This window comes from Chlorocebus sabaeus, chromosome 9 (genome assembly GCF_047675955.1).
Source record: "Chlorocebus sabaeus isolate Y175 chromosome 9, mChlSab1.0.hap1, whole genome shotgun sequence".
In the NCBI taxonomy this organism is placed as follows: domain Eukaryota; kingdom Metazoa; phylum Chordata; class Mammalia; order Primates; family Cercopithecidae; genus Chlorocebus; species Chlorocebus sabaeus.
Genome location: NC_132912.1, coordinates 105,452,550 through 105,467,196, shown reverse-complemented (window position 1 = coordinate 105,467,196; position 14,647 = coordinate 105,452,550). Strand labels below are relative to the sequence as shown.

At 48.6% G+C, this 14,647-nt stretch overlaps 1 protein-coding gene across 3 annotated transcripts in view; it reads left to right on the top strand.

Moving 5' to 3' along the window:
• The window catches only part of ARL3 (ARF like GTPase 3), a 44,539-nt gene extending 36,530 nt beyond the window's left edge, over positions 1 to 8,009 (top strand). For all 3 annotated transcript variants that reach the window (XM_038009507.2, XM_007964527.3, XM_073019302.1), the window contains exon 6: positions 7,731 to 8,009. In XM_038009507.2, the coding sequence (XP_037865435.1) occupies positions 7,731 to 7,778 (48 nt within the window). In that variant the 3' untranslated portion in view covers positions 7,779 to 8,009. The remainder of the gene's footprint in view (positions 1 to 7,730) is intronic.
• The last annotated feature ends 6,638 nt before the right edge of the window (positions 8,010 to 14,647 follow it).

Genomic DNA, 14,647 nt, shown 5'->3' with positions numbered 1-14,647 from the left:
AAAGATAGTAATTTTCTTGTGTTTCTGCAAACCACTTCAGCATGAGCCTGTCTGAAGGGTTTAGAACACAAATTTAGAAAGCTGAGAGCATCTTGAGGTTGGGGGCTATTATGAAGGTGGGGCTGAAGAAAAGCAATACAGTTTGTGTGCATACTTGTAAGAAAGTGCGAGTACAACTCTGGAATCTTTCTTTTGCTTGACCAGAGTGTTGAAGAAAAAGCAAAGCAAGAATTAACAGTAAGGCTCTTGTATCTTCCGCCAGCCTTAGGGATGTGAAAAAGGAAGACTAGAGTAATCTAGAATCAGTATTTAGAGCCGTGGCATTTAAAGTCAAGGACACTGCTTCAGAGAAGCCTGGAGGTAGAGAGGGAGCTCCTGTCATTTTCTTCCCAACCCCCCGACCTCCCCCAACTCCCATCAGGTGGAGATTAAAGGATAGAGCTCCATGCTCCTGGCTGTGTAACCACTGTAGACACTCAGTGCCCTTCACAGGATCTTTAGGCCACAAAAGAGGCAGCAAGCTACTAGGCAGTTAGAGGGTGGAGTTGGGGACAGGCAGGGGAGTGCTGCAAAATAAACCAGTTTGAGTGAGTAATGTGAGATTATTATATATGATTTGATTTTGATAAGAAAGTTCTTCCCAGATTGGGGCGTTCAGCAACCAAGTTCACGGGAAATGATATCAAGAGAGATCCAACAAAAAACTATGAGTAAAAAATAAAAAATGATTTTTGTATGGAGGAGAAATAGTTTGAAGGTCACTTAATTAGTTTAGTAGATAGTACCATGGTGTATAGAATTGGGTAGTTAAGACTGGGATTTCAAGGTTAATGAGATTAGATTATGGTTAATAGAATGATATAAATTTAGAGAATTTAACCATTATTTGAAATGGGTTATTTAATAAAAATGTTAATTAAGAAGGGAATCTGCTGTCTATTGTCCTTTCGTGGTAACCTTTGGGGACCAGAGAAAGGTCGTGGAGTTTGGCTGTGGAAATGCTTCTCATTGTGAGCCACTGGTTGACCATGTGCCTCCCTTAGGTGGTGCCTCCGACCCAAGCTCTTGTCCACACACCAGCTTCCTGGTTTTTGCCTTAAAAAGAGTCACTTAAGTGGAATTCCTTTCCAGCATTGCTTAGTTGAAGTACAGGCCTTTAGTGATTTTTATTTATTAGGGCTAAAAATATTCTAAAATTGAAAGACTTTACTAGAAAAATATCATTAAGATCTAATGGTTTGAGGTTCACTTTCAAACATGAAAACTGTGCAATAATTACTGAAATGCCCTAAATTCCTATTTTTTTTCCTCCTCATCCCACCCCACCTCCCCAAAAGCTGGCCCAAATGATTAGGCTCTAAATAGGCAAATCAGGTGACATCTGATTCTAACGACTCTGAAAGAAAATATACAAAGGTTTAAAAATAACCAAAAAGACCGGAATTTCTGTTGCAGTTTCAAGTGTTTAAAGACAGACACATACATTGTACGTGTTTAATCAAAACATATTTGAGAGACCTGTCTTGTACTGCTAAATAATAGCCTCACGGGGGCGAGTTAGGGAAACAGCCACGGAGCTGCTAGATGGCGAGCCACACCCCTCTGTGGATGAAGTAGGGCAGGTACATCACTTCTCATTAGTGGAGTAGCTTAAACACACGATTTGGGACTATGAAAGTTAGTGATTCCGGCTGGGCGCGGCGGCTCATGCCTGTAATCCCAACACTTTGGGAGGCTGAGGCGGGCAGAACACGAGGTCAGGAGATCGAGACCATCCTGGCTAACACGGTGAAACCCCGTCTCTACTAAAAATACAAAAAAATTAGCCGGGTGAGGTGGCAGGCACCTGTATTCCCAGCTACTCAGGAGGCTGACGCAGGAGAATGGTGTGAACCCAGGAGGCGGAGCTTGCAGTGAGCCGAGATCGCGCCACTGCACTCTAGCCTGGGCGACAGAGCGAGACTCCACCTCAAAAAAAAAAAAAAAAAGAAAAAAGAAGAAAAGAAAGTTAGTGATTCCTGGGATGGGTTTCAGGGTCCCATTCCACCTGGTGTCCTAAAGGCAGCACATACGAAGCCGTTACAGGGGTGGGAAATACCACGTGTTGTTCACCAGCCCCTGCTTCAGGTGTGGAAACTGACTTGTGAGAGAGGATGGACCCGGGGTTTCTTTTCCTGATTGGCGCTGACTGCGAAACCAGCCCATCGTATAATTAAAGCAGGTTTTCGTGGGAGACCATCAGGAGCAGAGAGTAGGTAAAGGGCACGAGAAGTGGAAGGAGATCCTCAATCTCAGAAACTCTGCCCTGCCAGGAGGCCCACTGTCCAGGGGAGTGATGAGGAGAGACCCAGTTATGTCAAGTGGATGAAAGCGGAAAGAGGAGAAACTGAAACATATCTGGGAGGGAGAACCAAAACCTTCCTCAGCTAGACTCCATTATCAACATGGAGGAAGTGTCACTCTGCGCCCTCGAGGTCAGGCCCAGGTTGCCAGGGCCCCTCCTAGGATGAAATATTCACACTGGGACTCTCAATCTTTTTTTTTCCCCCTTTGGTGTCTAGAAAATAGTGAACAAAGGATCTGGCTTAGAGCCAGAGAAAGGTATCGAGAAATCCATCCCTCCTCCACCCGCAGACCTGAATTTGAACCCCAAACCACAGCTCTTCCTGCTGTTACAGTTTCAGGCATTTGAAGACAGTTTCTCTCTAAAATACTGCGAGTGTGCGTGTGTGTGTGGTGTGTAATTAAAATGATACTGACTTTGAATTTCCTCTTAAAGCAGAGATCCGAAGTTTTAACCTGACCTCTAGCCATGGTCACCACAGAGACTTGCCTCCTCCCATAGCCTTGAGCCAGCAGATCGTGCCCTGGGTGTTGCTCTCCAGGCCACCCCCTCATGCTCACCTTTTCTTGTAATGTCTGCCCTACGTCCCTCTCCTCCTCCTGAAGACAGGAGCCATGAGCAGGTCACATAGGCTTTCAGCTGCCTTGTGTTCACAGAAGGGGCCATGAGTAGTCCAAGCACCGAGCTGTAATCCATCCCTGAGTCAGCCTCCGGAGGAACACTAAATGCTCACTCTCCCATTTCTTGGTTTTGCTTCATTTTCCTTGATTTGGAGGACTTCTCCCTAATATGCCACAGAATTTTAATTTTTTTTTTTTTTTTTTTTTTTTTTTTTTTTTGGAGATGGAGTTTCGCTCTTCTTGCCCAGGCTAGAGTGCAATGGCACAACCTTGGCTCACTGCAACCTCCACCTTCTGGGTTCAAGTGATTCTCCTGCCTCAGCCTCCTGAGTAGCTGGGATTACAGACGCCCGCCACCACGCCTGGCTAATTTTTTGTATTTTTTTTTTTTTTAGTAGCAACGAGTTTTCACCATGTTGGCCAGGCTGGTGTCGAACTCCTGACCTCAGGTGATCCGCCTGCCTCGGCCTCCCAAAGTGCTGGGACTACAGGTGTGAGCCACCACACCTGGCCCCAATATTTTGAAAAACGACATTTACCACTTTTTTCTAGGCCTGGCATCAGTTGTTATTGACTCCAGGTATATGTGGAACTGCTTATTACCTGTGAGTCAGACCTCAGGTTTATTTTTAAATTTTCAAACCTTTCTGGAGACTAAGAAAGCAGTCTCAGGACATTCGATTTCGCTACCTCTCTGGTGCAATGCCTTTTGTCACCAGAAAAAAAAAACAGCGAGCCATATTTGATGTACGCAGCATCCAACTGCTCCTTGACCGTGGGGGCCTGATGGCACAATGGGGTAGGCTGCATTGCTCAGCAAGGATCCGAGCACCTCGTCATCTTAAAGCAATTACTGCTGTGACCACGTAACCAGCATGGCTCTAAAAACCAGGCCCACCCAGCCATGGCTGCCACCGCTTCCTTCCAACTACTGAGAGGTGATGGATGCAATGTACAGAGATCAAATTTAAGAGAGCAGCGTAGTCAGAGACCACTCTTCCCTTGGAAAGAAGCAGTGCACCTTAACTGCTGGGATGCAGAGCTCTGGGAGGAGTGAGTTTCCCCCGTATGCTTAGGGGCGGCCTGCTGTTTCTCCCAGTGGTTATAGGAGAGAATAATACTGTGACATTGGGAACTGTATTTCCTCTCTAGGAGGCCAAACAAAGCTCAGTATTTGAAATTCCATGTCTCTCTTTAGTCTCTGTTATTGAACTGAAGGTAGTCAATTCAAATTCAGTTTCAGCAAGATTGGTCAGGGGAGGGTCCGGGGAAGGAAGGAAGGGAGGACTATTCATACCGTAAGATTGTCATCCCCATAATGAAGATCAAATGTGCAGAAAATTGGTCAGATCAGTTTTTAACAATAAAAGTTCAACCATTAAACAAACCTATGAGTTCACTTCCTTCTTTAGAAGCAGAGCAGTAACCTACTTCAAGTAAATGATCACCTTTTCTCAGTTGTCTGTTTAAAAAAAAAAAAAAAAAAAAAAGCTGGGCACCGTGACTCACGCTTGTAATCCCAGCACTTTGGGAGACCAAAGTGGGCAGATCATGAGGTCAGGAGATTGAGATGATCCTGGCTAACACGGTGAAACCCTGTCTCTACTAAAATTACAAATAAATTAGTCAGGCATGGTGGTGGGCGCCTGTAGTCCCAGCTACTCGGGAGGCTGAGGCAGAATGGCGTGAACCCGGGAGGCAGAGCTTGCAGTGAGCTTTGATCATGCCACTGCACTCCAGCCTGGGCGACAGAGCAAGACTCTGTCTCAAAACAAACAAACAAAAAACCTTCCTTGCCAGATGAAAGCAAGAGTAGTGTGGAACATTTATTTAAACATGAGAAGCAGAAGGTTCCTCCTCTTGCAAGTATGTTGTCCCTAAATGTAGCATTTCCACTGGAGGTGGTGGTCTGGGTGGATGGTTAATATGTGAGGATTGTGCAGCCAGGTAGATAGCCAGGCCTCTGCACACACAGATCCCCACAGCCCAGGGATCTTGAGAGCTGAACGGCCCATAGCAGCCTCTGGCACTATCAGAGCTACAGGGAGGCTTGGCTGGGGCTACTCCAGTCTCAGGCCCCTGCGTTCAGCGGAAGTCATGAGGAGGATAAAACTAGAATTCCTCCCTTTCCTGTCTTCAGGGTGCTTCCCAGCTCCTCTCTAAGCTTGGGGCAGAGCCCTTCACCTGGCAGGTACCCACATCCATGGAGAACTGGTAAGCAGCTTTGGAGCACCATGCTGGGCACCACAGCTTGCCCTTGCCCTGCTCTGTCCTGTGCCTTCATCTCCTCAGCTGTGATAGAGAAATAACACTAGCACCTACTTCATAGGCTTCTACAAGGATTGACTTAAAAGATGTGAATTAAGTGGGCTGTGGGCTAGACATCATGTTAGGTTCTGGGAATATAACCTCCAGCAAGTCTGATGGGAGCCTCCCCTGGGCGAGCTTGAGCACCACCATTGCCTTTCCTTTCCAGGAGGCAGCTTGACAAAGCTTTTGCCCCGATGTGATTGGCAAAGCTTGCCCCAGCTAGATCCATGGCCACGTGATTGAGGAGGTACCACTGTTGGCCAATGCCTCCCCTTCCCTCCCCTCCCACTTCCAGCCCAGTTCTCTTCTGGCTAGCACAAGAAAGATGCCACTCCCCAAGCCCTAGCCGCTTCAGATTAGAGGGGCCTCTGTTTACACTCCCTGTGCTTCCCACACTCAGGGTTGCAGCGGCAGCGGCAGCCGCAGGGGCCCAGGCTGGGGGTCAGCTGGCAGGGACTGGCCTCCATGCGCCCTCTGTTGGCAGGACAGTGGCTGGAAGGACTTCACCACGGCTGGTCCTCACAGGCATCTGGAGACACCAGACACTGCCCCTCAGCAGGGCTCTGCCGTTTGAACCCTCCTTTGCCTCCATAACAGAGACCCGGTATAAAACCACCCCGCACCCTCCACCTTCTGCTTTGGGCTCCTGCAGCTGAGTAAATATTTTTCCTATCTCTCTGCCTGCATTCATGTTCAGTTACATGCAATAATCTCTCCTTAATCAGCCATAAAGCAAGAAAAAGGCAAAGCGCTGTTCACATAGTGTGGGCACACTGTCCTTGATTTCTCTGAGAAGATGGTTTGATTGCGAGCCTCCATAGAGGAGAGGTGCCCACCTTGGAGTGCTTGTGCGAGCCCCTGAAGGTGGAAAGTGCCGTGTAAGTGCCCATCTATTCAGCTTCCCAGGCGAGAGAAGATGCGTATCTTATTCATCCCTCTTTTATTTGTAAAATCTTTTTGTCTCTTGGCAGGTGATCTTTTTTTTTCCTGGAAACCAATTAGCTACTAAAATTAAACATGCTTCTCTTTAAATTAATCCTTTTCATAAAATGGTCTTAAAATTGCCCTTAGCTTCTCAGAGTTAGTAGCTGACCCCGTTGTAATTAGAGATGCGTTTGGATTCCCCCTTTCTCCCACCTCAGCATTCCTCTGCCCTTCCCCCTGCGCCGCCAGGTGCTGTCCACCTTCGGGCTTTCTGCACCGCAGCCTCATCTTGGCAAAGGTCAGAGGTCGGCTCTGGGACAGCCGTCAGATTATCTGGTTCTGCTGCCCAAGTGCACTGACAGCAACTGGCGGAGTTGTAATCACTGTAAATTCAGGTGACGGTCAGATGAGCTGGGGGAGAGGATGCCTGCTGGTTGTTTTGCAGTGATGTATTGTTTATGGGATTAATGTTCCGAATGGCCAAGGGTGTCAGCTGATATTTATTACTGTAAGCTGTCTCAGCTGTTCAGGTTCAGCAGCTAGATCCATGGCCACAGGAAATGTGGGACTCGGTGGCGTGTCCAGTATGGCTGATGTGTGCAGATGTAGCTGGGACCTCTGTGAGCCTCTGTTACGGATGCAAGGGGAAGGACTCATGGCAGCAGCTGCCTTGGATTTTGTTCTGGGCTTCTGAGGAAACTCTACACACTCCTGAAGGTTGGGGAGACTCTAGGGAAGGGCAGTGTACAGGGCTAGCTCCAAAGGGGGTTGGGAAGGAGTTCACCTCTGACAGGCCTGGCATCCATAGGAATTGTGCTGCCTGCCAGGTGGCTGTAGGCATTGTGTGGTTTTTACCTGGGTCCCTCTGCAGCCTTCTAAGAGAGGGCGCCTTCAAGGTCATTGTGCCTTTAAGGGAACCTTCTCCCCAGTCCCTCTGGATGCTGGTGCTTAAAGCTATAAGAAGCAGGCCAGACCCTTTTAAACCTATCTGAAGTGCTGCAGGAAGAGAAGTAAATGCACATCGCCCTGGTGTGTGACTCTCAACACTCACTGCAGTGGGTTTGTTTTTCCAAAAAGAAATTTAATTTAACCCAAGTGTACACTGTCACACTGTAAACACACTGGGGCACCAGAAGGGTGGCTTATTGAATTTAATGCCCTAGCAAAGGTCAGCTTTTAGAAAAAGCCAAAAATGGCTGGAATCGTTCCTGATAGCTCCTCAGTCAGGCTTTGGATGCAGGCAGATGTGTTTATTTTTTCAGAGGGAGTTCCTGAGGACCCATCTCAAGTTCAGGCGCTGGGCATTCCCCCTCCCATCTCCCTCTTGTGCTTTCAGAGACCTCCCTCCTCCTCCTCCTCCTGGGAGGTCACTGTCCTTGGTCACCGAGGTGGGCCCCTGAACCAAGCAAACTCCGTAAAGCTGGCGGTCTGGGAGGGAGGGCCTGGGACCCCCCCGCCCACCCCTCCAGGCTGGAGCGTGTGGCACTTTTCTTACAACTAACACTGCCTTTCTCTGCCCATTTCCCTCAAAGGATGGCATGAACTGGGTCTGCAAAAATGTCAATGCAAAGAAGAAATAAAATCTAGACGAATGGAGACGCAGGAGCTGCGGGAGCCGAATTCGGTCCTGAAAAACACTAATTTGCTGCTTTCTGACCAAATGTTTTTCCATCTGTGTACAGCTACAGCTGTTTGAAGAGAGGGAACAACACAGTTTAGAAAGAATCCCCATTCCAGCAGTAGATTTAACTGATCTCTGAGGTTCAGTATCATTTTTCAAATAAAGGAATTATATTATTTCCTCTGCATAATTGAAATAGTATTAAATGTCTCAAAGCACATGATTAGAAAATGAGATCTTTTAAATGAGCAAGAGATTGCATTGCAGTTTAGACAATTCCAGTGGGCTTTTTTTTCCTCTCGAAAAAAAGAAAAAGAGGAAGAAGCAGCTTTGCTGAGTTCATTTATTTACTGACCCGTCCCTTGCATTCCCTCCATGGTTTTGAAACCACAGACAGTGTTTGCTGCTGCTGTCAGTGATTTTTACCATCACCAGCCCAGCCAGGCTTCAGTCTGTCCGGCAGGAAGCTGCTGGGTGGGGGTGGGGGGAGAAAAGGCAGATAATTAAACTATCCCATCGTCTCACAGGTCAGAGACTACGTATGTAATCCTCACTCTTTGGACAGAAAAAAAAAGAAAAAAAAAAAAAACCTTTCCTGCAGACAAGTCACTACAGAAACATACCCCATCCCACCCACCCCTGCCCCGCCCCCGCCCCAGCCAGCCACACAGAGAAGCAAATTCTTATGACTTTTGACTGTAATGACATCTGGAATGTAAGGAGAGGTGGGAGGTTTAATTCCAGAAAAATTACAAGGTCCTTAAAAAGCTCTCACATCGAGGGCTCAGGCTAGCGTAAACAGGCTTTCTCCAGCTCAGTGGAGCAGTGAGCAGCCGACTCTGAGATTAGCTGGCTTCTCTGTGGCCATCCTATAGATGGGATTTCTAAAGCTCAAAGAATTCTGTGTTTAAACGATCACAATAGGCTGCTGCTATCAGATTTTAGAAATAAATGCAGCTTTACCATGAACCTGCTCCACTGAGAAAAGCCAGGCAGATCGATTTTTAGAGAGATCAATTTTTACAGTGCTGGCAACTTGGTGGTGTGGGATGCTCCTGGGTGGAGAGGGTTTGCTGCTGGGAAGGACATGGGTGTATGTGTGACTGCAGGGGTCGTGTACAGGGAAGCCAGAGGCACCCCAGCTGCTGGGCTCCTCTGCCTCTCTGCAGCAGAATGTCTGTCCTCTGTTGATTGGAGAGGAATAGCAGAACATTTCTCCTGCCCCTCATTGCAAAACGAGCTCGTTTCCCTGAGCCTCAGAAATCCTCAGCTTCAAACATGGGGAAACAGGCCAGAGCATTGCCCGGCTGCTGAATTAAACTCTGTTCTGGTGCCTGAGCTCAGGGGTTTTCAGAGAATGAATAAGAGACTGTCCAGTGACTGGTGGGTCCCTGGGGGCCAGCTGCCTTCTCATCCTGGGAGGCGGCCCTTCCCAAGCCCATCAGGGCATGTGAGCAGACTGAAGGGGCCACTGCAGCCCCTGGCCCTCGGTACCCAGCTTTTTCTGGCTAAGAGTATGCAGCAGAGACTGAGGCATAGCCAGCTTCAAAAGCGGTCTGGCGTGAAAGTCATTAACAAAGCCAGCCGTGAAAAGGTGCCCTGGAGTTGCTGTGGACAGACCTGTAAGGACTTGCAAAACAAAAGAAAGTGAGGGTTTTTTTTAAACCGCAGAGCTAGCTGCTCTCTGCAACCTCCTCCACTGGCTTCTCTGGCTCAGCCAAGCTCCTCTCCTACTTTGAACAGAGGTAACACAGAATTATAAGAAATCAGAAATCCCCCTTCTACCAGGCTGCAAATGTGGCTCTAGCACTTGAAAATTGTTTTTTCTTCCGAATAGTTCATCAGGGACAAGTTATCTGAGGGGCAAAATGCCTGCTTGGAGGTCTGCAATTTTGGAACACTGCACTATGGAACTTTGACTCTGGCGGTGGAGGGTCTGTAAAATATTTTTGTTATTTTACCACCAACTTAGGGGACTGTTTTAAAGAGCCCTCCCAAGGCCTCTGCTAGCAGGCAGAAGCCACTCCTCTGATAACGGCCTCTGTAAATGTTCCGATTTGCTCCTCAGCTGCAGAGACACAGAGACACTGCAGATGTCACACACTTTCATCTTCCCTTTGAGCCCTTTTGAACCCTCCTGGGGCTCTGGGGTAGATGAGAGAAGCCTGAAAAAGGCAGAGTTTGAAAGCTCCCATTTAAAAACAAAATGCTTTTTAAAGCCCTCTTGCCTCTTCCCTGCCCACTGCTGCCCCCTGCCCACTCCTGCCCCCTGCCCACTCCTGCCCCCTGCCCACTCCTGCCCCCTGACCAGAAGACAGAATTTGAAGCTGGAAAGGGGAGACCCCTTTTCTCCTCCTCCCGTCCCCAGTGAGTCTTAGCGAGACTTTAGCCCTGCACACAATTGCATCTGAATGTGCGGGGGAGAGGGCTGGAGGCCGGAGGGCGGGCGAGGCCTGGGGGTGCGCTCCTGATATGTGCTCAAGCCAGCTGTGGGAAAAACTGGAGTCCTCCCCTCCTCCCGACCTACCCCGTGTGGCTGCTTTTGGCTGGATTCCCTGCACCCAGTGCAACACACCCTTTCCCCTTCACTCTCCCTTGGTTACTATGGAAACAAGGGTGTCATTGATGTGGGCTGAGCCGGGGAACATGTCGGTGCACAGCTGAAAGTCAGCGATTATGCCGGCGGTTAGAAATGTGCCAGGGTTAAAGGAGTCCGAAGCTCCCACGGCTGCTGGGAGGACACGGTCCTGCCCGCTTCCTTCCTCCCTCCCTCCGTCTCCACTTCTCTCTCCTGGCTTTTGACAAATTTCTTTATTCCCCTCTGGACTAAAGTAGTGGCTATTTTTGTGCCACTCTGTGCCCCACCCTCACTGCTGGCCGCTCCTTATCCGGCCTGGCCCGGAGGGTGACACCATGTCACCCTCACCAGGACTCGTCTCTCCATTCCCGTCCGAGTTTGCTTTGATTTCCCTTTCCTTTCCTTCTCGGGGACCAGTTCTTACTTCCTTTTATTTTTAGCTCTGCACTCCATGTGGTTTCAGGGTTCAGTCTGATCCATCAAAAGGTTCTTTTTTTATAATCCCTTTTGAAAATGATAATCAAAGGAAGAGACGTGGTGTTTGGTCATGTGGAAAACTCAATGTATAATTTAGACGTCTGTCAAAAATTCGACAAATAAAATTTAGCTGGAACGAAGGCAGCCTGGAATGTGTTGTGTTCTTTGCCGAAGCTCAGAGAAGGCCTGAAATGTGTTTGTCCTTTCAGGGGTTAGCTTTCTTCAAGAGGTTTTTTCCAGAAGGATATATGTATAAAATAGGATACCAACAATAGCAATAATAGCCCTTCATTAAGCCCCTCCTATGTACCGAGCACTTTAGATACATCATGGTAAGCATTAGTCCCCCTTTGCAGCGGAGGAAATTGAGGCACTTGCCCCAGTTCAGGAACTTGCCTGAAATCACAGAGCCTTTCAGTGCAGGTGGGGCTGGGAGCCTGGGTCTGAATGCTCAGCAAGCTGCCGCCTCTGGAGAATAAAAACAGTCAATGGCAGGGCCGGATCACGCCTGTAATCCCAGCACTTTCAGAGGCTAAGGTAGGTAGATCTCCTGAAGTCAGGAGTTCAAGACCAGCCTGACCAACATGGTGAAACCCTGTCTCTACTAAAAATACAAAATTAGCCGGGCGTGGTGGCTTGCATCTGTAATCCCAGCTGCCTGGGAGGCTGAGGCAGAAGAATTGTTTGAACCCAGGAGTCGGAGGTTGCAGTGAGCTGAGGTCGCACCATTGCACTCCAGCTTGGGCAACAAGAGCAAAACTCCATCGCAAAAAAAAAAAAAATCTGTCAGTGGCTCATTTCCCAGCAGCCTCAGCCCCCAGCCTCTGAGTGCTCCTTCTGCCCAGCCTCCTCCCCTCAGCCTCTGACAAGCACTGCTCCCCTGGGTTCCCTGCCCCAGGTGTTGCATGTCCTCTGCTCACACAGCACAACCATAGACTGGGTTTCATCCTTGGCCAGGTCCAGCCTGACAGACAGGAAAAAGGGAGAAGAAATAATTAGCAAAGTTAGGGCCTGCAGGGAGACTTGCAGTTACATAGTACCTAATACTGGATCTTCCATTTACAGAGGGTTCCGAGAGGGAACAGACCTGCCCAGTGTTACATGGAAGGTGCAGAGTTGGCAGCTGTCCCGGGCTCTGCCCTCTGGAGCAGAAGAGTTCATTGTCCCTTCATCAGGCTAGAGACACAGCAGCACGGCTGGTCCCACAGGGCCTCACCATTTGTGCGTGTGTGTATGTTTTGTGTTTTTGAGACAGATTTCACTCTGTCACCCAGGCTGGAGTGCAGTGGCACTGTCACAACTCACTGCAGCCTCAACCTCCTGGACTCAAGCCATCCTCCCAACCCAGCGTCCCAAGTAGCTGAGACTAGAGGCAGGTACCACCATGTCTAGCTAATTTTTTTTTTTTTTTTTTTAGACGGAGTTTCACTCTGTCGCCCAGCCTGCAGTGCAGTGGTACAATCTCAGCTCACTGCAAGCTCCACCTCCCGGGTTCATGCCATTCTCCCGCCTCAGCCTCACTAGTAGCTGGGACTACAGGCGCCCGCCACCACACCGGCTAACTTTTGGGGTTTTTTTGTATTTTTACTAGAGATGGAGTTTCATCATGTTAGCCAGGATTGTCTCGATCTCCTGACCTCGTGATCTGCCCGCCTCGGCCTCCCAAAGTGCTGGGATTACAGGCGTGGGCCACCGCGCCCAGCCTTTAAAGAGCAAGCTGTGGGCAGAACTAGCTGGTAGCTGGAAGCAGGAGAAAGAAGAATTAGGGTTGCCAGATACATTACGGAACATTCAGTTAAACTTGAATTTCAGATAAACAATGAATAATTTTTAATTCAAGTATATCCCATGCAATATTTGGGACATCAGTATAACACTCAAAAAATGCATTATCTTAAATTAAAATTTAACTGGTCATCCTAGCTTTTTGGTTTTGTTTTGATAAATCTGGCAAAGCCCTTCCCAGCGCTTCCTGCCCAAAAAAGGGACAGTGCAGTACAATTAAAAAGTGTAGCTGGGCACGTGGCTTACGCCTGTAATCCCAGCATTTTGATGTTGACTAGGCCAGCATAGGGAGATTTAAAAGAGATCTCATGTAAACAAAGTGCCTAGATCTAGGACAATACCTAGCACATAGAAGGAACATTCCATGCCTTAGTTTCTTTCTCTTTTCTGTTTTTTTGGAGACAGAGTTTCGCTCTTCTGCCCAAACGAGTTCAGTGGCACAATCTCGGCTCACTGCAACCTCCACCTCCCAGGTTCAAGCGATTCTCCTGCCTCAGCCTCCCGAATAGCTGGGATTATAGGCATGTGCCACCATCCCCAGCTAATTTTTGTATTTTTAGTAGAGACAGGGTTTCACCATGTTGACTAGGCTGGTCTTGAACTCCTGACCTCAGGTGATCCACGTGCCTTGGCCTCCCAAGGTGCTGGAATTATAAAGTGTGAGCCACAGTGCCTGGCCCTCAGTTTCTTATCTTCAAAATTAGGCAATAATCATGTTGTGCAGTTGTCAAGAGAATGAGATGAGATGTCCGTACAGTGAGTAGTAGGTGCTAAATCAATGGTAGCAAATATAACAGCTGGCAGAAAGTCTGGAGTCCAGACCTTCCCAGGCCCCCAAGACCTCTGCCTCCCACCTTCCCTCCCATGTGGCTCTGTGACTTTCAAGGCCAGCAGCCCCCTCCCTTCGGGACTCCCAGGGCCACCCCAACCACACCTCTTGCTATTAGATTTGTAAGTGGGAAAGGCTCTTATCAGAGGCTCCTGATTGGCTCCAGGTGCAAACACAGTTTAGCGCCCAGTCAAGCTGCATCTCAGGGCCTCTGTCCCTGTCTCCCCCTCATCCCTCTTAATTGCAATCTGTTCTGTAATTTCCTTTTCCAACACTGCAGAACACAGAGAAGCTGCAGCCACCAGGAGCAGGGGCAGGAAGGAAAGAAAGAGAGCCCTGGCTCCCTGCAGTCATTCTGCTGGTCCAGCACTGGTGTGTGTGTGTGTGTGTCCAGAACCAGCCACACACAGGCGTGGAAGTGCAGCAAACAACCAGGCCCCCGCAGTGTCAGACCAGGGGAAAAGAGTTAAGGAGGTAGCCACTTGCACCAGGTACTTCACAGTTATCTTATTTAATCCTCGCAAAGACACTGTTAACTGTAGATATTGTCATTCACAGTATGGGGATGGGGCTCATAGAATTCGAATCACTCGCCCATGATCCCACAGGAAGAACTGGGCAGAGTCAGGATTTGAACCCAGGCTTGTTTCATTGCTGGGTCCCAGATTCATACCACAATACCTGTTTGCTTTTGGCTCGTAATGCTCTGCTGTCAGAAAAGGAGCTAAGGAATCCTTCTGCACGGAGCGGTTTCTTCTCCAGAGTGAATAGCAGTGTCCCAGGGACAAAAAGCCTTTGCTAAAGAAATGAAATATTAATGACAGAACTACAGAGAGCAAGCTGCGTCCAGGAGGGGGCAGGGAGAATTTGCTTGGATACCTGAAGCTGAGAGGTACAGGGTTGCAGGCAGAATCCCATTTAGCTAAGCCAACTGCTTCTCCTTTGAGTCATTAGTGGGTCTCATCCTTTGATTAGCCCTACCAGATAGCCGTTTACTGTCCCTAGTTCCCAGATGACGAAACCAAGGCTCACAAAGGTTAAGTCACTTGCCCAGAGTCACACAGCTAGGAAATGGCTTGACTGCGGTTCCTGCCAGCACACTTGCTGAAAGCCCATTTTATTCCATGATGCCACCCCAGGGAGGTAGGCGAGAGGTAGC